The 19,049-nt window shown below is 60.6% G+C and overlaps 3 protein-coding genes across 3 annotated transcripts; 1 reads left to right on the top strand and 2 right to left on the bottom strand.

Annotated features, from left to right (window-relative positions):
• Window positions 1-608: 608 nt before the first annotated feature.
• NECAB3 (N-terminal EF-hand calcium binding protein 3) lies at window positions 609-17,072 on the top strand. Its single transcript, XM_036079488.2, has 13 exons — window positions 609-808; window positions 2,787-2,811; window positions 4,282-4,390; window positions 5,383-5,408; window positions 5,621-5,718; window positions 13,819-13,955; window positions 14,218-14,342; window positions 14,481-14,560; window positions 14,662-14,715; window positions 15,233-15,345; window positions 15,519-15,596; window positions 16,093-16,184; window positions 16,273-17,072. The coding sequence occupies exons 1-13, from the start codon at window positions 689-691 to the stop codon at window positions 16,299-16,301; spliced, it is 1,086 nt and encodes a 361-aa protein (XP_035935381.1). The 5' UTR covers window positions 609-688; the 3' UTR covers window positions 16,302-17,072.
• On the bottom strand, window positions 6,945-7,682 carry ACTL10 (actin like 10). The gene has a single exon (XM_036079479.2). The coding sequence runs from the start codon at window positions 7,680-7,682 to the stop codon at window positions 6,945-6,947; it is 738 nt and encodes a 245-aa protein (XP_035935372.2).
• C10H20orf144 (chromosome 10 C20orf144 homolog) lies at window positions 9,607-13,483 on the bottom strand. Its single transcript, XM_036079490.2, has 2 exons — window positions 12,106-13,483; window positions 9,607-11,475 (listed from the first exon to the last, which is right to left on the bottom strand). The coding sequence occupies exons 1-2, from the start codon at window positions 12,328-12,330 to the stop codon at window positions 11,068-11,070; spliced, it is 633 nt and encodes a 210-aa protein (XP_035935383.1). The 5' UTR covers window positions 12,331-13,483; the 3' UTR covers window positions 9,607-11,067.
• Window positions 17,073-19,049: the final 1,977 nt, after the last annotated feature.

Here is a 19,049-nt window from a genome sequence, read left to right as displayed (position 1 = left end):
ACAGACCTGTTTAACCCCTAGGTGAGCTTTCTCTGAGCCAGTTCCTATTCTAAGCCCTTTACAGTCAGTAGGTGAGTCCCCACAATCATCCTTTATGGTCTCTACCCCCATTTTGCAGAAAAAGATACAGACGCTCAGAGGTGAAGTCCCTTGCAGGTCTCAGGTACTCTCACTCTGTTGTACCACAGTTTGCTCTGTTGACCCTACAGCGGTGTGGGACCTGCCCTTGGTGGGCACGTGGTGCGACCCCTTCCATTCTGTCCCCGGCTGTGTAGCACTCCCAAGCCGCCAGGCACGCGCACAGCCAGTCCGAGCTGGAAATGACCCCCGGGTGGTTCCTGACTCCACAGTTGCCAACCCTCCGGGAGACTCTGGTAGCAGAACCGCGGAGGCGAAAGGTGTTGGAGTTCTACTATGTGTAGCTCCTGCCCACCTGAAGGCTGGAGTTGGCTTTTCCCGTCGGGAAAGCGAGGCCCTCGGCGGGGGGAGGGGGGGCGCCTCCGTGGCCGTCTGGGCGGGGGGCGGGGAGCGGGGGGGTGGAGTCGCGCGGGGGGCGGGGCCATGGGCGTCCGCGCCGGCGCCAATGGGCGGGCGGCTCCCCAAGTCCGAGGCGGCGGCGGCGGCGGCGGCGGCGTCCAGAAGCGGGAGCCGCAGCCGAGCGAGCCGTTGCCGAGTGGGTGGCGGCGCCATGGCGTGTGCGGGGCTGCTCACCGTGTGCCTGATCCGGCCGCCCGCGCCCGAGCCCCGGCGGCCCCCTGCGCCCCTGCCTGCCGCCGCCGGGCCCGCCGGACACGCGCTCTTCCAGGACGTGAGTGGGGCGCGGGCGGGGGGCGCGGGCCCTCTGGCCCTGGGGTTGTCTCTGTCTCTCCAGCTCTGTCCTCTCTCTCCCGGTGTCTCGCTGGGCTCTGTCTCTCGCTGTCTCTGCTTGCCCCCGACTCTGCGTCTCTGTGTGCATGTCTCTCCCTCCAGGTCTGTTTGGGCCCCTGCTTCGGTCCCTGGGTCTCTGCTTCTCGCTGTCTCTCTCTGACCCTGCTGTCTCCGTTCTCCCTCATCGTTTCCATTGTGTCCATTCTCTGTCTCCTTGTCTCCTGGTTCGGTGTCACTGCCCCTGCTGTCCCCCCACCCCCAAGTTCACCCCATCTATGTGTCTGATGCAGTGGGGACGGTTAACCCTCGATCACAGGAGCAGTCCCCTCTATGGCAACCCTAGGCTGGGCTGACCCAGGCAGGGGAGCCTGGAAGAATAAACAGCCTCCTGACTTCTGACCCAGTGCTGATCCCAAGAGTCCCTCAGATCTGACCCAGGGGCCATGGGGTCCCACAGTTGGTCAGGATTGCCCGCAGTGGTCTATACATCCCTCCTGTGGGTGGCAGGTGGGCTTGCAGCCCCCTGGGGAAGCCAACATGGAGCAGCCTAGCCGGGCCTCAGTCCCTGCCCTGAGCCCCTTACCCCCTTTCACCCTAGTGCTCAGCGCCATCCTGGCCCACTCATGCCCCGACTTTCAGAGGTCTCTGCCTGTGGGGAAGACGGTGCTCCTTTCCCTTCCCTGCTGTCCCTAGTGACTCAGCACCTTGACCACAGTCCTCCTGGATGGAAGGGACCTGTCTGTCCCACTTCCCAGATGGAAAAACCAAGGCCCGACGAGTTCAGAATATATCCACGATCACACATGGAGGCAGATGTATGCTAGGGTGTGGCCCCAGATGTCCTCACTCCTAGTGTCGCACCCCTCCCCACCATCTCCATCTGCCCCAGTCAGGCCACACTGGGCTGCTGTGTGACCCTGAGCCAGTGGCAGGCCTTCTGTGAGTCAGGTTTCTGGCCAGGGGTTAGATTCATGCCAATGCTTCACTGACCCAGAGCAAACAGCTGGAGAGGAGTGGCTTTCAGGAGCTGGACCTGCTAGGCGTTCTCTGTCCAGGCTTTGGCCTGCCCCTTCTCGCCAGGTGTGCTGGTCTCCCATTTGCTGGGCTGCTTTGGGTGACTTGGGAGTCTCTGGTCCCTGGACATGTCTTGACTCTGCTCCTCTCTCTTCGCCTCTGTTGCCCTTCATCTCTGCTTCTCTGTAAATACAGTCTGTCCACCCTTGCTTTCTGCCACTCACTTCCCCTTGCACATGTGCGTACACACACACACACACGCACACACACACATACATGTGAGCCTGCCCAAGGCCTTCACACTGAGTCAGACTCAAAGGAAGCCCCAGCCCTGGAAGGGTTAACCCCAGGCATCCACAAAGAAAGGACTAGCCACTGCCCGCATATCAGGGTCTTAAACAAGCACCCAGGGAAACAGCCTTGAACAGGCAGAGTCTGGGATGGACCATGGCCATGCTGCAGAGTTGGGGGGTTCAGGTCTGGGACAAGGGCCCAGGAACTGGGCCCATCTCCCCTCCTTCCTCAAGCTGGGACCGTGCCAAGGGCTGATGCATCAGACAGAATCCAGGATAGACTCTAGGTATGGGAGATGGGGGTGCTGGAAGCTGGCCTGCAGCACCCGCCATGAGGGTGCTTGGTGGGGGGACCTGGCTGTTGGAGACCCAGGAGGTCTCCCCGCAGGAGAAGTGAGCAAGTGGTGGGACCTGCTGTGTGATCTTCCTGTGCCCCCCTTGTTGGAAAACCTCCTGCAGGGCTGATCTGGGCAGGGAGTTGGGACCAGGCTGGGCAGGAGGAAAGGCGAGGTGGGGGCAGCCTGGCCAGCTGGGGCCCTAATGAGTTGGGTGGGGGCCTCTTGCCTCCCAGGCAGCGCTCACAGTTCCCATCTATGCCCTTTTGTCCTCTAGGTTTTCCGCAGAGCAGACAAGAATGGTAAGTGTGGCTTCCCCTGGGTCCACAGCGTAGGGAGGGGTGGGAGACATCAGGGAGGCTCAGGGGAGTGTGGGGTTTGGGGGTACAGCCTAGAATGGAGAAGTCTCTTGAGGAGACCCAAATCAGGAAAATCACTCAAGGCATCCTTTCCAGAGGGAGTGCTGTTTGGAGTTGAGCTTGGCAGGATGGAGAGTGGAGGGAATGTGGTTTAGTCAGAGGCGGAGGTGGGGGCGTACTCTCACACAGTGCCTTGGCACTGTTATGGGTAACTCTTCTATATGACTTCATGTTGCCCCCACACCCGCCAGCTAGGTGGGAACTCTTCACCCCATTTCACAGATGAAGGAGCAGAAGCCCAGAGAGGTGAAGCGGGTTGCCTAAAATCACACAGCCTTTAAGTGGTGGGGCTTGAACCGGGGTCTGTGTGATGCTTTGTCCCAGGCTCCCTGTGTAAGGGGCTTGGAAAGGTGGGGTGATGGAGATGAGGCCCTAGATCTTTAGAGGGCTCAGTGACTTTCTGTATGACCAGCCACCTGGACCCAGGGAGGGCTTGCACAGGATGATGCTGGGTCCAGGGAATCCGCTTCCCCTGCCCTGGGTCCTGGGCAGTCTCAGACCCCAGTCTGGGAAAACCTTAAAAGCTAAAGCAGGAGCCCTCAAGGGAGCCCAGAAGCAAGTTGCTGCCCACGGGTGACTTGGAGCAGCCCACTGTGCTCTGATTGGCCGGGTGAGGGTCTGAGCTGAGGCAGCCAGTCAGCCTCGGCCTCACTTCCGTCTGGGGTCTTCAGACCCTTTTGTGTAAGCCTCCTAGAGACAGGATCGTGTCCCAACTCACTGATGAGGACACGTGGTCTCATTTGGATCACAGCGTCCTGTCTGGGGAGGCCCAGACCCTCCCCCAGCCCTGCTCCCCCGACCCCATCTGCTTACAGACCTTACAGGCCAAATCCCCAGTGTCTTTAGCCATTGCACCGGTGCTTAGACTGTTACGAGGTCCCTGCATAGAGGAGGTTCTTCCCTCCTAAGCCAGCCTGCTGCTGCTTGCAGGGGCTCCAACTCTTAGGAAGATCTCATCTGCCTCCCAGTGGCTTCTCTGTGAAGGGCGTGGGTCCACAGCAGCCTGGAGCCAGGCTGGCCGGCAGAGACTCAGCCCCCAAGTCCTCCAAGTGACGTCTAGGTCCTGCCATGATCTGGCCGTGTCCCAGGCTGTTCATTTGCGTCTTCACTTGGCAAACATGTATTGAGTCCCGATGTAATGTGACATGTGTGCTGCCCTGTCTCTTGGGTGCCTGGAAAGTGGGCCCTGCTGCCTTAAGTGGGCATCTCCAAGGACCCTTTTGTCTCCAACAGCTAGGTCCCCCACCAAGCTCAGAATTCCATTCCACCTGGCTGAGTAGTCATTAGGGGGGTCTGAATCTGGTGGCAGGGGTCAGGGATACCAGCTCTGCTCCCTGCCCCCCCTCCCCCCAGATGATGGTAAGCTCTCATTTGAGGAATTCCAGAATTACTTTGCTGATGGGGTTCTCAGCCCTGGGGAGCTGCGGGAGCTGTTCAACGGCATTGATGGGCACTCCACCAAGTAAGTACGAGAGGGGCTGGGTGAGCCGTGGGTAGATGTGAGGCTAGGTTATCCCAGCCCCACTGTGTCCCCTGCTGCCTCAGTTCCTTATGGAGGATGGGGGGTTGCATAGGGAGAGAGGTGCCAGGGCCCAATGCCAACTTTACCCGCCCACTCACCCCCCTCCCTGGCTCCAGCCTTGTCCATCACACTCCTTCCAGCTGGGACCCCAAAATAGCCACGTCTGAGTCACCGCCCGTGGTTCAGCCCACAGGTGTCCCCCTTCCCCATTCCTGCTTCCTGCAGGGACCAGAGGATGCCTGAGGCTAGCTGGGCCCTGCCAGCTTCCACCCGTGGATGCAAGTGCACCAACACGCACTTACCTCCCCGTGTGTGTTCCCACATCTGCAGGCCTTAGCAGCAGTGGCACGCTTTCCTCCCCGTGCGTCCTCACACGCGTGCACATGCACACGCAGCTGTCCCTCCCTGTCCCCCAGCATCTCCTTAGAAATAATTCCAGACTCGGGGTCAGCATTCAAGGCTGCCGTGCCCTTCCCTATTCTGGAGCCTGAGCTGGACCTTTTGTCTGCAGTGCTGCCACCTCCGCACCACCAGACACTCCAATCAAATCCCTTGTCCTTCAAGGCCTAACTAAAGCAGCCTCCTCCGGGAAGCCCTCCCTAACCTACCAAGTAATACCCCGTGCTTTCTCTGGACTTCCCCAGACCTGGCTTCCCCTTCCCAGCTCTGACCCCTCCTCTCTGGCCTGTGTCCACATTTCTCTCCCTGGGCCTGAAAGCCCCTTGGAGGCCAAGAGAGGGTCTGATTTTTGCCCTCCGTAGTACCCTGGCTGCCCCTCTCGGCCCACTGAGCCGCTTCACCTGGGGTAGAGGCAGGAGTAGCCTCCGCGTCAGGCTGAGCTGGGCAGGCAGTGGGAGGGGCATTGGCTTCAGGGTCCCAGGTCCCAGGCTTACCTCTGTGGGACTGAAGGGTGCCTTCCCTTTTCCCCACAGCAATTTGGAAACAGAGAGACTGTGTGGTGAGTAGGCCCACGGGAGCTCCGGTCTCCTGGGACCCCTGGGCAGGTGGGCAAGATGAGAGGCTGTTCCTCCTCTCCTAATGGAACAGGATGGGCTTGGCTCAGGATATGAGGCCTGGTTGGCTGCAGAGGAATTCCAGGTTGGGGTAAATGAGGCCACGGAGCAGGTGGGGGGTGGTCCGGGAACCTTTGAGCACCTCCTCTGCCCACAGACTATTTCTCAGAACACCTGGGTGTCTACCGGCCCGTGCTGGCTGCCCTGGAGTCGCTGAACTGTGCAGTGCTCACTGCCATGGACACCACCAAGCTGGTGAGTGGAGGGCTTGATGCTGGAAGGCTGGGAACGAGGGCAGGGGTGTCTGCTGCGCTGTGGGAGCCTCCACTGTCATGGCTCGGGGCTTGGGCTCAAAGCAGGGCTCTCTCGCTTCCTAGCTGTGCACCTTTCTCTCTCTGGGCCTCAGTTTTCTCATCTGTAAACGGGATAATAATAGAGCTTACCTGCATACATTTGGTGTGACCGTTCAATGAGAGCGAAGGCAGGGATTTTTGTCTTTCTTATTCTCGGCTCTATTTCCAGCACCCAGAACTATGCCTGGCACACGGAAGCCACTTAGTACCTAGAGCCGCTGCTGCTGCTGTTTCCGTTATTGGCGAGGCCTAACTGTTGTGGGGTATCGCGCCCAGGCCCCAGCAGGGATGGGGTGGGAGGTGGGGCGTGCTCACACACATGGCCACAGGCCCACGCTGGTGTGTGGAACCTGGGGGTGGGGGGCCGGGCCTGGCCCAAGGACGTGGGTGAGGCTGGGTGTGCACCCGAGTGTTTGCATGTGTGGCCACCTGTGCGTATAAGCACAAGCAGTGCTCACGGCCAGGACTCTAGGCTCTTGGATAGTGACTTCGAAAACACAAGCCACCCCTCCCTTTGTGTGTTTAAGAAATGTCTCCACCCCGCTTTGTCCCACAGCTCTTAATAACGAGGCACGGAGGGAACAGGGAGGAGGCCCAGGATTGTGCCTGACCCCACTTTTTACAGAAAGGGAAACTGAGGCCCTCAGTGAGTCAACGATCAGCTGAGGACAGGGCTTCCTTTTCTGGCTGCTTCCACATGGGATTTTGTCCGTTTTCAAAGGGTCACCCCTTGAAGCTTGGCATAGGATGGGAATCCAAACGGTACTGGGTGAGGGGTTGACGTCACAGTTTCCATATCTGTGGCCTGAACACAAGTGGCGGTGTTGCCTGCCTTGTTGCCATGGAAACAGGGCCCGGGGGGTAGGCACCTGGACTGGTATTCTCTGAACTGGCACTGGTTACGGTAGATTCAAACTGCAGGTCGAAGTGAGGGCCCTAGAGGTCCGGACCACCTCCTCCTGGCTCAGGAAGGGTTAGGGGCCACCCATCAGCACACGAGGACTCTACCAGCTCTGATCACCTGAGACTTTTATCTGGAACTCAGTGCCTCTGACAGTGTAGCTCAGCCCGCCGAGCCTCGCCCTCCGCAGCCCCCCCCGTGGCGCCTCCCCTCCAGGACAGCGTGACTCAGTCGAACACTTCGTGCACCAGCCGGGAGCCACACTCCTGGTACATGGCCCGGGTTATCCAGCGGCACTGGAAGGAGCGCAGCGAGGCCACCATGGAGCCGCCTGTCCATACCGCTGTGGCACGCCCAGGCGTGGCCACCAGGCACGGCCTCAGCGCCCCGTAGCCGTGCCTCCGGCACTGCGCCTCCAGCTCCACTGCCAGGCGCTCGGTGAAGCCAGGGAAGAGTGTGGAGCCACCGGCCAGCACCACGGTGCCAGCCAGCCGTGTCCGGAGCGTTGCGGGGACCTTCTGCAGTGCCCGGAAGACCAGTGCGGGCAGTCCCGGCCTGGCCTGGCCTAGCAGACTCGGCTGGAAGATGGGTTCTGGGCAGCGGAAGCGCTCGCTGCTGAGACGGATGGAGCACCCCTTGCCTAAGCAGAAACTGACCGGATGGTGGCGGTCAGGGTTATGAAGGTCCCCCTCAAAGTCCAGTGACACATAGCAGCAGCGTTTCTTGAGCTGTGTGATGGCCTTGCGGGGCAGGGCCCGCAGCTGTAGGTGGGGGCATGCTGCCACCAGCAGGTCCCGCAGGTAGCGAGACAGGGTGCTGCCTGCCACGTCCAGCCGGAACGTGGCCTCATGCCACGCGTGGCCCGCATAGATGGGCGTGGCGTGGCACACGCCCGCGCCTGCCTCCACGGCCAGCCCGCTGAACGCGCCAGTGGAGCAGAGCGCCAACAACGCTGTGCTGGCCATGTGGCACGCGGGCACTGCCAAGGCCTCGAACAGCAGCTCGGCTATCCTGTCGCGGCCCGCCGGCGGCGCCGACGGCGAATCACTCACGAGCACGGGCCACTGCTCCGGGCACACCCGCAGGCCGCCCACCAGCAGGCGCTCCCACAGCCCCTCCAGTGCCTCCCAGTCCACCACCACGCCGTGCTTGATGGGGTGCGCCCGCGCCACGCCACCCATCAGCTCGCCGCCCAGTGCCCCCGGCGGCACCGGCCGGTCCCAGCTGGGCACCAGGCTGGAGCTCTTCAGCACCAGGCGCGGCTGGCGCTCGCCCGCGAAGCCCGCCTTGATGAAGCCCGAGCCCTGGTCTATGACCACCGCCACGCGGCCCAGCGAGGGCGGCCGACGGACCCGCCTGCTTTCGGACACCGATGCCACCGTGGCTTTCCGGGCTCCGCCCCGCCCCCTGCCTGAGGCTCCGCCCACCTTTCAGCTCTTGGCTCTGGCCCCAGGCCTAAGTCCCGGCCTTTCTGGCCACAGAACTCGCGCTCTCAAGTCTTGGCTGCAGCCTCTGGTCCCGAGCTCCCGCTCTTCGCGTCAGACTGGACGTCCCTTTTCAGCTCTTGGCTCCGCCCACGGGCCCGAGGCCCCGCCCCCGGCTCAAGGGTCAGTCTCCCGCTCTTGCCGGGCTTCAGCCGCTTCAGGCCTTCTTTGCCCTCCTGTGGCTCCAGGCTCAAGACTCCACCTTGCACCAGACCCGCCTCTCTGAGGACTCACCTCCGTGGCGCGGCCCACTCACTCAGCCCTGGCGGAGGTGGATGATGAGAGGGCCACATCAAATCCTAAATAAGGAGAAGCTGCCCGGAGCAGCAGAACTCTAACAATGAAGGGGCCTTGTGGCAATGTTCTCCGGACATATATCCTCCCGTGGGGACCCAGGAGTCCAGCCCAGTCCTTGAGCCCCCGGCGGTCTCCTGACCTCTCTCCTGGCCTTAAGTCTTTACTGGTTGTGGAGGTGGGACGGGGTGGTCAGAGAAGGAAGGAAAAGAACTTGGATTGGACTCATTGTGACCTCAGTCCTCAGTACCTGCTGTGCTTCCTTCCCCACAGCCCTCTCCACCCATGAAAACTCCCTGGACACATCTACTCTCCTGGGACAAGGCCAAGAGCAGTGATTTTGGCATTGGGGGATCTGGCCTCAGCTGCGCAGCACAACCAATCTGATTCCCTCCCAAAACCACTTCAGATTATCTGATGTATTCTGGCTAGATGTGCCGCTAACCACCCTCCCCCTTCCCTGCCCCAATCCAATGCTGACGAGAAAGCTCTTAATCACAGATCTACAGCCACTCTGAGGACCTCTGTGCTCAGCCCTGAGAGGCCCAGACAGTCCACATAGGGACCCTACCTTCAGGGGCTTCCATGTATGGACTCTTGTGGACCTGAATTGTGACTCGGTTCTGAAGACGACAACTCATTGTGTGCCCCTGAGCAAGTCCTAATTTCTCTCTGGGCTCAGAACTACCTCCAAAAGGTAGTTCTAATCCTCACACGGGAAATTTCCTAGGCCACTTGTCTCTGCAGAGTCTGTTCTCTTTAGGACCATTTTGGTTGCAAGTAGGAGAGCTACTCAGGTGAACTTAAGCTAAAATAGGGATTTTATTACAAGGATCTTGTATATCTTTTTTTTTTTTTTTTGAAGATTTTATTTATCTGACAGAGACAGACACAGCGAGAGAGGGAACACAAGCAGGGGGAGTGGGAGAGGGAGAAGCAGGCTTCCCACTGAGCAGGGAGCCTGATGTGGGGCTCCATCCCAGGACCCTGGGATCATGACCTGAGCCAAAGGCAGACGCTTAACGACTGAGCCACCCAGGCGCCCCAAGGATCTTGTATGTCTTATGGATACCAAGGGCAAAGATGAAATCAGGTTTCGGGAACAGACTGGAAGTAGGTCCTGACTACAGGTTGTGTACTGTCCTCTGCATTGTTTTTTTTTTATTCTTCCGAAGACCAGCTTAAGCCTATGCATGTTCATGTAGCAGTCTCTCACAGCTCCTGAATTACAGTCCCAGGGAGGAGGCTGATAGGACCAGCCTGGGCCAATCACATATGGCCAGGATGTGTGGCCACATTGAGGAACATGGTTACCATGATTGTAACCACATGGATGGTAGGAAAGGGTTTGTTCTTACAAGCATTTGGAGAGATGCTATGGGTCATGCAACCTCCAGCCTGATGCAGGGGGATATGGAAGGGACGTCAATTGTGTTGACACTAACGAAAGTGCATCTTCAGCAGAAGCTGGGCCTATGTCTTTAATAAGCTGGGACCTTCACCCCCGCTGCATCTGCCCCCTTTGGGACTTTCTGAGGCGTCACGAGTAGAAGGCTGGCTACAGGTTCGGTAGAGCTGGGGCAGCACTCAGGTCTGGAGCTGGGTTTGGGACCCAGGAGAATGAGAACAAGCAGCTGGATCTTTCTCACAGAAAGCATGCCGGCCCCTCCTGGGTGAGTGAGGGAGGTGAACCTTGCATCGGAGGGCACAGTGGCGATATGGCCAGAGCAGGGGTGAGGATAGGAGTCACTCAGAAGCCCTAGAGGGAGAGACTAAGGCTGGGGGCTGGGCCTGCACATGACAACAGTAAGTTTGGGCCTTGGAGAATCGGTGGGGGCTTATGAGGAGAGTGAACTGTCCTACAGCTGGCTAAGTGGTTTGGAAGAAGTCTCTGGCTGCAATGTGGGCAAAGGGATGGCACAGGGTAGGTTGGGAGACAAGTGACTGAGGTGACTTGGGGGTTACCAAGCAAAGTGGGACAGGAGTGAGGGATCAGAGGCCCACAGACCCCAGCGTCTCCACCTGGGTGCTCTCACGGGCAGACTGTGAGTCCCAGGCCCAGCCCTGCTGATCGTGGGGCCTTCTCAGTTCTTTCCAGGGTTGTGGCTGTTTGCCTGGAACCCTCCCCGTGCCTAAGGACTTGTGAATGTTGGGAACATTTGGAGATGTTAGGCCTCTGTGGGAAGCAGGCCCCTCCTCCTAGCTTGGCCAAGCCGGGGTTTGCCCAAACTCACCTCCCTTGGGCCTGCAGACCTTGAAGGTTCTGACCAGGGCCTGCAGTTGGGGGGAGGAGGGAAATAGCTTCCCTCCACTGTGGCTGGGTGCCCCTCCCCAGCTCGGGGTGGGGGTTCTGTCGCTTGGGTCACAAGGAGAAGGCACCAACAGTTTTGGCTCCAGGCCGTGGCCGTTGCTCTGCCATCAATACTCCCGTTTCATCCCTGTCTCGCTCTGGGCCTCAGTTTCCCCCACCCAGCTCCGTGTTGCGCCGCCTCGGACAGAGCTAGCGGGCGCCAGGGTTGCTATGCGCTCTTTATTGGGCCGGGGGCCGGGGGCCGGGGACCGGGCTGGGCGCTCAGGGCCGCGGGCGAGGGCAGCGGCGCCGCTTGCGCGGCTGCTCCTTGGCGGGGTCGGCCTCGCGGTCCACCTCGCTCTCGGTCAGCAGGCGCGCGTACAGCCGCTGCCAGCCCGGCGCCACCGTGGCCCCGCCCCCGGGCGCGCCGGCCGCGCAGCGCCCCTCCTCCTGCAGCCGCGCGTCCAGCAGCAGCAGCAGGACCAAGATCTTCTTCATCTCGCGCGCGCGTGCGCCCTCGCGCCGATCAGCGCCGTCGCCTGCTCCTCGCAGCATGGGCGCCGCCGCCGGAGAGCCCACCGGGCCGCCCGTCGCGTCCTCATCTGGCCGCCCAGGCCGCGCGCCGGGGCCCGCCGCCACCTCGGCTAGCTGCTGCCGCTTGTCCAAGGGGAAAAGCAGCACGATCTTGGCCTGGGGGAAGAGCGCACCGCGTCTTCTTGCTGAGGATCCTTACCCACCAGGTCCTGTCTCCTGGGACTCAGTTCCCTTCACGTTTCCAGGGGGCGGGAGTGGGTCTCCCCCTGTCCCATCGCCCAGGACCCCTGCCTTCCCTCTGGAAACCCACCCTAGGTTGACCTCCCGAAACCTTGCACCGTCGACGTATATGGGATCTTTGCCTGCCCTCCTAGCCTTGGTGCTGAGACTCTAACCCACCCTAGAAGAATAGCACATTTTATGGCTAGAAGCTGGAAAGGGGGCATAAGAGAACACCCTGTGCCCATAGCCTCTGTGGTACCAACTAGGGCTGATTCTCCTTGCTGAGCCCTCTACCCGTCTGTCGGAATTGGCAGAATCCCTTCCTGCCCACCCTCCTGGACTCCCAAGTCTCCTGGTTTCTTGAATCCCTGCCCTCCCTCCTGGGCTTTTAGGCCCAACCACACCCACGTAGGTTCCTGGGACCCTCATCCTCAGGAGGAGTTATCCAAGCCTTTCTATGGCCCTCGGACTTAGGCCCACAAGGCCTAGACTCCCAGCATTCCCTCTTGCCCACCTGTTCAAGTACCCCTGACTCCTACCTACCCCCAGCACCCTGGCACTCACGCTTGGCTTCTTCCGCTTGAGGTGGCTGAACTGCTGTTTCTGCCCAGCCTTGTCCATATCTGGCAGCCTCCCCTTGCAGGCCTGCTTGGGCACTTTGGTCCTCTTGTGAGAACTGTTGTTTCCCATGGCAGGGCTGGTCACCACTGGGGGCCACAGCCCATGCTGCCTCTGCCCTGCCTTCTGGCTGGGGCACCCTGCCCCTGCTCTGTCCCGTGGAGGCCACATTGTGACCTCATGGGTCAACCTCACCAGCTCCAGACTCTAAGCTCCTCCTCCCAGAACCCACAGGCACATCTTTGCTCCGTTTACTCTGTGATTTGTGGCTTTGGTTTCTCAGCTATGAAACTGGACTAATAATCACGAATGAGGCAATGCTTGTAAGGTGCTTAGTGTTGAGTAGAGAGGAATTTTTGTGGTCTGGGTTTGAATTCCGACTCTGCCACTAACAGTTGTGTGATCTTGGCCAAGGGAATCAACTGCTCTAGGCCTCAGTCTCCTCATCTGCAAAATGGGGCCAATTATGGTTCCTGTAAGTTGCTATGAGGATTAAATGAAATTCTGCTTCGAACAGGGCCTGGCACAGAGGGGGTACTGTTACGTTAGCCAGGTTTTTTGGTTGCAAGTAACAGAGACTGATTGATCATCTTAAGTGCTCAAAAGGGAATTTATTGGAAGGATTTCAGGGAGCTCAGAGCATGGCCAGGAAGTCTGGAGACCAGGCTTGGAGAGACAGGACAGAGGCCATCGGCCCAAGAGTGAGAGGACTCAGCCCCCATTCTGTTCCTGCCTCCCGGCTCATAAGCCTGGCCCAGGAGGGCTCATGTGATGGCTGAGCTGAGGCAGGTCATGGACAGATGAAGCCCCCGATGGATGGTGCCTCTGGAGACCCTCGTGGAGGGTGGGCAAGCCCCTGGCTGGACCATGGGTCCTCAGGACTCCCATCCTGGTCTGTGTCCTGTGTCGGAATTAACTCATTGAAGTTTTTCAACAGCCTCAGTGAGATGACTGTTATCATCCCTGTTTTCTAGGTGAGGAAACTGAGGCACAAGGAGGCGAAGGTAGTTGGAGAGTCTCTGAGCATCCCACATGAGCAGCATAGGGCCTGGCATGTGTCGGCCTTGTCTTTCTGCCCACGATGGGAGGGGCTGAGTGGAGGCTAGTGATGTAGGGATCAGTGCTGGTGTGTGTATGGACAGGGACCTGACTGGCAGGCTTGTATCTGCAGCTCCTAGGAAAAGGTAAATGTTTGTTGTGTGGATGAGTGAATGAATGAATGCATGCGGAGATTATGAGTTTAGGGCCAGCTGGTGAGTATGGGGCCACATCACACCATCATTTTGCCTCGTGTGTCAAAACTGGCCTTTGGATGCCCTGTGACCTGCCCTACCCCTCACCTGCCTACCTGTACCTGGGGCCACACTGGCTGAAGGTGGTGTCCCAACAGGGAAGGGGCCTTGGGGCCCAGAAAACAGCAGATGCCTCCCTGTTAAATTGGCCTCACACCTCCCAGGAAGGAAGGCCAGGCCCAGACGAGGAGGGTCTAGGCCCCGCTCCCAGTCCCAGCACTGTTCTGCTCCCGTTGCATGCTCTCTGCTCTTCATGCTGCCTCCGTTGCTTTGATGGGCAGGGGGTAGGGGGGCAGGGCAGTGGCTCCCCGTTCAGAAATATGTGCTTGAGACCAGGAAATGCTGACCATGTCCCCTCTGCCCCCAGGAGTATGAGCGGGCCTCCAAGGTGGACCAGTTTGTGACCCGCTTCCTCCTGCGGGAGACGGTGAGCCAGCTCCAAGCCCTGCAGAGCTCGTTGGAAGGGGCGTCAGACACCCTGGAGGCCCAGGCCCGGGGCCCACGGTATGTGAGGTGCCCTGCTGGTCACCATCGCCACATTCCGGGGCCCTCGGCTTCCATCACATTCCGTAGCTCCAGTATCCCAGAGCTCACATTCTTGTTGGCAGGGAGGCCAAGAAGGGGTGAGAGGGGGTGGCTGGCTTTGAGGCTGGGTCTCAACGTCCCCGGAAGCCTGTTTTGCCCCACCCAGGCCTGGCCCTGTTCTGGGGCCCCAGTCCTTGGCCTGTGGGTCTGGGAGCAGCGGGTCGACCTTCCACTTCCCTAGGTCAGACGAAGACAGTGTGGGGGTGCAGAGCAGGCCCCACGGCAGCCGGCGGGCAGGGCGCAGGGCCCTGCGGAGCATCGGTCGGTCACCCACCTGGTCTCCTGGCTCCTCCGCCTCGGACACAGGTGGGCCTGTGGCGGCGTGGGAGGTCTGGCTGAGGAGGGTGCCGGGCGGGCACGGTGCCCACCCCTCCACCGTCCCTGAGAGGCTTCCCCGCGTGCGGGGCCGGTGCCAGACTTCCCGCCATGGGTCTCCCACCCCAGGGCAGAGCTCGGGAGCCGAGATGCGGTGGCGGCTCCAGGTCAACCGTCTCCAGGAGCTCATCGACCAGCTCGAGTGTAAGGTGAGGGTCACGTGGCCAGTGCCCCAAGGGGGAGGACCTTCCTGGAATCCGCCTGAGCCAGACACGCTGGGGGCCCTGCCCACACTTTGCGTCCCTCACAGGCCCCCAGGCTGGAACCTCTGCACGAAGAGGAGCTTACCAAGGGGCCTGACTCGGTGAGTCCAGGAGAGGGACAGGCAACTGGGCATCGTGCCAGGAGGAGGTGCTCATTAAGTGAGGGGACTCACGGGCCTGCTGCCCACTTGGCCTCTGGGTTATACCGACGCCCTTTTCCCAGGCTGGCCCAGCCCTCGTCGCCCAGGCCTGTCAGGCAGGCGCCGGGCCCCAGCCCTTGCTGTGGGACCGTGTATAAGTCCCGGCCCCTCTCTGGGCATTAGTCTCTCTCATCTGCATCCCTGAAAGCTGGTCTGGGCAGCGTGGATGGAGGTTGGAGGGGGAAATGGTGGCATACTGCAGGAGAGAGGGACAGTGGCTGGATCGAGGCAGTGACCTTGGCCATGGGGAGAGGAGGATGGAGTCAGGGATGCCGGGGGCCGGGTTGGGCAGGAGCTTGATCTCATGGCAGGCCAGCGCTGGTGCAAGTCAGGCAGGGCAGGGTCTTCCTGAAGGCCACATCCCGTCCCTCGCCGAGCCCTGCCTTACCCTGGCTGACCAGGTGGCCTGTCTTGCTAGCACATCCTCGTGGCCCAGAGGCAGGTGCAGGTGGCGGAGGAAGCCCTGCAGGATTTCCACCGCGCCCTGTGCTGCTACGTGGACTTCACAGGGGCCCAGAGCCATTGCCTGCAGTGAGTCCCCAGCTGGCTAGTGGGCTGGCCAAGGTCGGGGGGGGCGGGGGTGAGTAGGGCAAAGGGCCGGGGGGCTGGGCATCCTGGGCCAGGGCTCCCATTAGACATCCTGGCTGGGTGGGCAATGGTGGTGGTAGCCTGGGCCTGGCCTGGCCATCTCTTTGGTCCCACAGTGTGTCTGCCCAGAAGATGCTGGACAACGCCTCTTTCACCCTATATGAGTTCTGGCAGGATGAGGCCTCCTGGAGAAGGTATGAATGGTGTTTGAAAACTAAAATTTATTGAGTATGGGCCCTGGAGTGAGTCAGGCCGCGGTCCAAATCATCCGCTGTCATACCCTGGCTGTGTGACTTCGGGAGGGTTACTTATCCCCTCCGAGCCCCAGCGGTGTCCTTTCCAAAATGAGAGTGGTAAGAGGTCCACCCTCCTGTGAGCCAAATGAGACGGCGGATGAAGACCTGAACGCAGCGCTGGGGCAGGGTAGAGGGCAGGCCCTCGGTGAACTGCGCCGCAGCCTGTGCCAGGACCCGTGGGTTACGCTTCAGGTCATCCTCCGCGTGTCCTGCTGCGGTACGCGCTCTTGTCCCCAGTTCTCAGGGGGAGCTGAGGCTCAGAGCCAGCAGGAGGCAGGACTGGGATCTGAATCCAGACAGCAGCACTGGGCAGGGAGTGGGGAGCTCTCAACCAGGTGGTCTTGCTCTTTGGGGGACCAGCTCCAGCCTCAGGTCACTCCATGACCCTCCGCAGGCACCAGCATTCCGCCCGTAGTAAGGCCTTCCAGCGCATCCTCATTGACTACCTTCGGGCTCCGGACACCCTCACCACTGTGTTCTTCCCAGGTATGCTGTGGCCCCCAACCCTCTCCACAGCCGTACGGAGTGGCAGTGGGCCCCCGATGCCTTCTGATCCTCAACCTCTGACCCCTAGCCTCCTGGTGGATTATGAATAATAACTGAGCCTGACCTGCATAAGCCAAGGCCCTGGAGCTTCTGGACTGGTCAACTCAGCACCAAGACCAAGGACGTGGCCACTCTTAGACCTGGGGCTGGGCTCTCAGAGGTGCCCCCCGCCCCCCCTCCCCCAGACCCAGCCGGTGGAGAGTCTCTCAGCCCAGGGATCAGGGACTGGGCTGCTTGCTTTCTGTTTATCAGTGTATTTTATTTGAATCTTTAGCCTCTGAGGCACTCTGGCCTCTGCCTGGCTCAGGAGGCTTGGATTCTGGTCCCCTCTGTCCCAGCCTTGTTGTGTGACACAGAGCAGGTCGCTTCCCTCTCCGGGTGGGCCTTGGGTTGTCTGGCTTCCTAGTGGGTACCCTGCTTTCTTCCTGCTGCCTTGGGGCCAGGCTTCTGCTCTTCCTCAACCAGCAGCAGAACCAGGGCTGATGCTCAGGGACACCACCCCCCACCAAACCTCGAGCCCTGAGGCTGGGCCGGATCCGTCTGCAGTGTGGGGTAAGGACCTGGGTGTCCCCACCACCCTCCTGGGCTGGCAGGCTCCCAACTCTTCCAGCACCTTCCGCTGCACCAGAGCCTTCTGCAGGATCCTGGGTTGGTTTGCATGTCATTTGCATGCTCATGCCCACCCATACTCAGGGCACTATGGGAAGTCCCAAGGTGACCTTGCCAAGTAGCAATAATTTGGGCCCAGTGTCACCTGCTCCCCCCAGATACCTCTGAGCCCCAGCCCAGGACCCCAGCCCAGAGGCAATAAAGGAAGTGGTCACCTCTGGTGTTGCGTCCTCTCTCTCCCTCGGCAAGAAGGCCAGGCTCTGGGGCTGATTTGTATTATCAGACCAGCCACTCAGGGCTGGCAGCCTTTCTTTAGAAATCAACTGTTTCTCATCTTGGGCTCCCGTTCTCTCCAGATGCTGGGAACTTCATCACAGCTGGCCTGTTTCCTCAACTCAGGGCCCTCTCACCTCCACAAACCCTGGTTCTGGGGTCTTGCCTGGGAAAGGAAGTGAAGTGGATTGGGTTTCTGCTCTCAGCTCCCTGAAAATTGGCTATTCTAGCTTCACCATCACCCTCCTTGCCAACAGGGTGTGATTGAAGTTGGGGGCACAGAGCCTTCTCAGGGTCCCAGACAGTGTGACTGGATGCCTGTGAGAAGTCCTGTCCCCTGACAGAACTCCTCCCCGAGCCTCTTCCAGACCGGCTTTGTCACCACCCGTCACCTGACAGAACCACGTGCGGAATGGCCAACGTCCATCCAGGCACTGGGGGGCCCTACTTCGAGCCATCTGGAGAGAAGAGATTGGGGGGCACAGAGAGAGGTGACTGACCTACATGGCTCTAAAGGGGAGGCACATGGTACCACAAGGGCACAGGATGGCCTCTGACCTGGTCTGGAGGGTGTCGGGGTTGGGAGTTTTTAGGCAGGAAAACACACACTCAGGCTCTGAGGGGAGGAAAGCTTGCCTCATGGAACTGAAGGAAGCCCAGCAGTGGGCTGAGGCTGGGGCAGGGGGACAGTGGTCTGAGGCTGGGGCAGGGCGACAGTGGGCCGAGGCTGGGGCAGGGCGACAGTGGGCCGAGGCTGGGGCAGGGGGACAGTGGGCCGAGGCTGGGGCAGGGGGACAGTGGGCCGAGGCTGGGGCAGGGCGACAGTGGGCCGAGGCTGGGGCAGGGGGACAGTGGGCCGAGGCTGGGGCAGGGCGACAGTGGGCCGAGGCTGGGGCAGGGGGACAGTGGGCCGAGGCTGGGGCAGGGCGACAGTGGGCCGAGGCTGGGGCAGGGGGACAGTGGGCCGAGGCTGGGGCAGGGCGACAGTGGGCCGAGGCTGGGGCAGGGGGACAGTGGGCCGAGGCTGGGGCAGGGCGACAGTGGGCCGAGGCTGGGGCAGGGGCCAGTGGGCCGAGGCTGGGGCAGGGGCCAGTGGGCTGAGGCGAGGGTGGGGGGGGCAGCAGGGCCTCGAATGTGCTTCATCCTGAGGAAGCTGTGGTGGGTTTTAAGCCAGCAGTGACCGGCCAGTGGGCTAAGTGACAGTTCACCAGTGTTCTTGAATGCCCTGGTGGTGCCAAAAAGACGACTCAGAGGGCATCAGCTCAGGGTGGACGTCCTGGTCTGGGACTCTAGACAGGGTCTTCCCTGGGGTTTCTCCCTAGTGACCCCCACAGGAGTTCAGACTTGGGGCGGGGGTCACAGAGCGGCTCCCACATCACAGGGGTCGCTGGTGGCTTGCTGGCCAGCGCCGTGCCAGGCTGTGTTCAGGCGGCCCCTCCCCCCAGACTCAGGCGGCCCCTCCCCCCTAGAAGGTGGAGCGAGCACCAGGGACACAGCTCCAGGCGGGCGTGAGGAGGGCTCAGTGTCCTGGTTAGAGAAGAAGCCCTTCCAGGAGGAAATAATCCTGCTTTCTGTCCTGTGTTCTGATTGTTTCTGTTGTTTCCTCCATAAAAACAGCGACAGCAAACCCTCAAAACTAAAAACTTCCCATTGGTATCTTTGAACAAAGATGCGGAAATCCGCAGGCCATCAGCTCTGGAAGAGAGTGCCTCCAGAGCCTTTGTTCCCTGGCCTGCCTCACCACGGAGTTAACACGTTTTTTGTTTTTTTAAGACGGGCAGTGTCCTCCCTCCCTTCCTGAAGCTCCGAGGAGCTGGGGAGGGTACTGCAGGGGGAGGGGAGTGTGGTCAGTGCCGCAGGACCGGGGCGCGGCCGCTGGGAGGGTGTCCTGGGCTCGAGCCATGAAAGCCCAGTCCAGTCGGG

Source organism: Halichoerus grypus, chromosome 10, assembly GCF_964656455.1.
Source record: "Halichoerus grypus chromosome 10, mHalGry1.hap1.1, whole genome shotgun sequence".
NCBI classification, from domain to species: Eukaryota; Metazoa; Chordata; class Mammalia; order Carnivora; family Phocidae; genus Halichoerus; species Halichoerus grypus.
Note: the sequence above shows the minus strand (reverse complement) of the source record. Positions and strands in the feature narration are given on the sequence as shown.